Here is a 2,194-nt window from a genome sequence, read left to right on the forward strand (position 1 = left end):
ATGTCCCTACAAAGGACATGAACTCATCCTTTTTTATGGCTGCATAGTATTCCATGGTGTATATGTGCCACGTTTTCTTAATCCAGTCTGTCATTGATGGGCATTTGGGTTGATTCCAAGTCTTTGCTATTGTGAATGGTGCCACAGTAAACATACGTGTGCATGTGTCTTTATAGACTCCATCTCAAATTTTAAAAAAAGAAACTCAGACTTATTTTGCTGAAATTTTAGAGTATATTTTAATTTTATTTGGTTATTATTTAAGACATTGGTAGATTGGTTAATTTTGTCTATTTTAATTAAAAATTTTAACTATTTAGAAAATTATTGTATCACCTTAGTATGAATTTTTTAATGAAACCTATTTCTTTTTGAATGTAAAAATAAAATCATTGACAGTAAACTAAACATATCCCTTTAAAAATGCACTCATTTATACAGTCATCTTGAAAGTACCTTGACATCATAATAAGCATCTGATTCAAATAGTATAGAATATAAAACAAGGGTCTGTACACTAAGGCCCATGGGTGAGAACTCACCCAAAGCCTGTTTTTGTACAGCCCTCAAGCTAAGAATTTTTTTACATTTTTAAAGAGTTATAAATTTAAAAAAATAACAACCAAAAAGAATGTACAGCAGACTAAATGTGGCCTGCAAAGCCTAAACTATTACTATCTGGCCATTTACAGGAAAAGCTTGCTGACCCATGATATAAAATAGTGATATATGTCCAATTTCTGATGTCCAAACCGAAGGTAATTTTCATGTAGAATACATGAAATAATTAGTCTACTGAATTAAGAATTTTAGCTAACCATTTTATGCTTTTTTTCACTATCATTCTTTGTCTAAATTTTTTGGGAGGTAGGGCAGGGGTTTCACCACACTCCCCAGGCTGGTCTCAAACTTCTGGGCTCTAGTGATCGTCCCATCTCAGCCTCCTGAGTATGTTTAAATTTGATAACAAATTATTTTCATTTTTACTGTCTGTCCCTCCTGGATCCCAGATTGACCAACAGAAGAGGAGCAAAAACATATAATCAGTAGTTTTCTATGTTAAATCATAGAATCCTTTCATCAAATGAAATCTTAAAGAGAAGTACAGTGTATAAAACAAATACAAAGAAGACTTCTGATAAAGGGGGTCTGGTGGTATTGGTGGGAAGGGGTGGTTAATATGAGGCAGAGCCTTGCTTGTTCCTCTTTCCGTTTCATCTGTATGGCTGAACAGGAAGGGACTTAAGGAAAGAGTATTGGAGCAGCTTAACAGCTAGCAGTCTAGTATGATGATTCAAACTGGATAAATGGCTTGTGAATAATTATCAATGACTTTGTGTGTCTGTAAATGATTGATACCCAATTAGTGTTCTTTATTTTTATTCTAGGGAAGGAAGGTCTTAGATAAACTATATGAATTAAAAATACACTTTGCAAGTTTAAAAGGACTTATAGGGCCTGAGAAGTTAGCATCAAGATGTCAAATTGTGAATGTTGCAGCAGAAATTTTTCTAAAAAGTGGAAGCCTAGATGGTGCCCTTTGGGTAATGAGGGGTAAGTCCTGATATATGCAAGCATAAAATAACTTGTTAAACTCGTCATGCCTTTTTGTCTATGTAATTGCCTTAAGTTGATATTGAACTGTGGTTAATAGTTTGGTCTAAACCCTAGTGAACATGTGGGTAGGAAAGGTTGTTATGTAAACTGAAAGGGGAAAGTTAACTTAGTGTTAAAGAATAAATTACATGAGCCTTTGTTTGTTTAAAAACTAGTTCTTGGCCAGGCAAAGTGGCTCACGCCTGTAATCCCAGCACTTTGGGAGGCCAAGACAGGTGGATCACCTCAGGTCAGGAGTTCAAGACCAGCCTGGCCAACATGGCGAAATCTCATCTCTACTAAAAATACAAAAATTAGCCGGGCGTGGTGGTGCACGCCTGTAATCCTAGCTACTCAGGAGGCTGAGGCAGGAGAATTGCTTGAACCCAGGAGATGAAGGTTGTAGTGAGCCGAGATCACACCACTGCATTGCACTCCAGCCTTGGAGACAGAGCGAGACTCTGTCAAAAAAAAAAAAACCAAAAAAACAAAAACACTAGTTCTTGCTGGGCTGGGTGTGGTGGCTCACACCTGTAATCCCAGCACTTTGGGAGGCCGAGGTGGGTGGATCACCTGAGGTCAGGAGTTCGAGACCAGC

At 37.2% G+C, this 2,194-nt stretch overlaps 1 protein-coding gene across 1 annotated transcript in view; it reads left to right on the forward strand.

Moving 5' to 3' along the window:
• TOPAZ1 (testis and ovary specific PAZ domain containing 1) overlaps positions 1-2,194 on the forward strand; it is a 133,485-nt gene that overhangs the window by 100,765 nt on the left and 30,526 nt on the right. Inside the window, exon 16 of the mRNA XM_011968091.1 lies at positions 1,389-1,554. Coding sequence (XP_011823481.1) covers positions 1,389-1,554 — 166 coding nt within the window. The remainder of the gene's footprint in view (positions 1-1,388; positions 1,555-2,194) is intronic.

The sequence above is a fragment of the Mandrillus leucophaeus genome, unplaced genomic scaffold, assembly GCF_000951045.1.
Source record: "Mandrillus leucophaeus isolate KB7577 unplaced genomic scaffold, Mleu.le_1.0 Scaffold829, whole genome shotgun sequence".
Classification (NCBI taxonomy): domain Eukaryota; kingdom Metazoa; phylum Chordata; class Mammalia; order Primates; family Cercopithecidae; genus Mandrillus; species Mandrillus leucophaeus.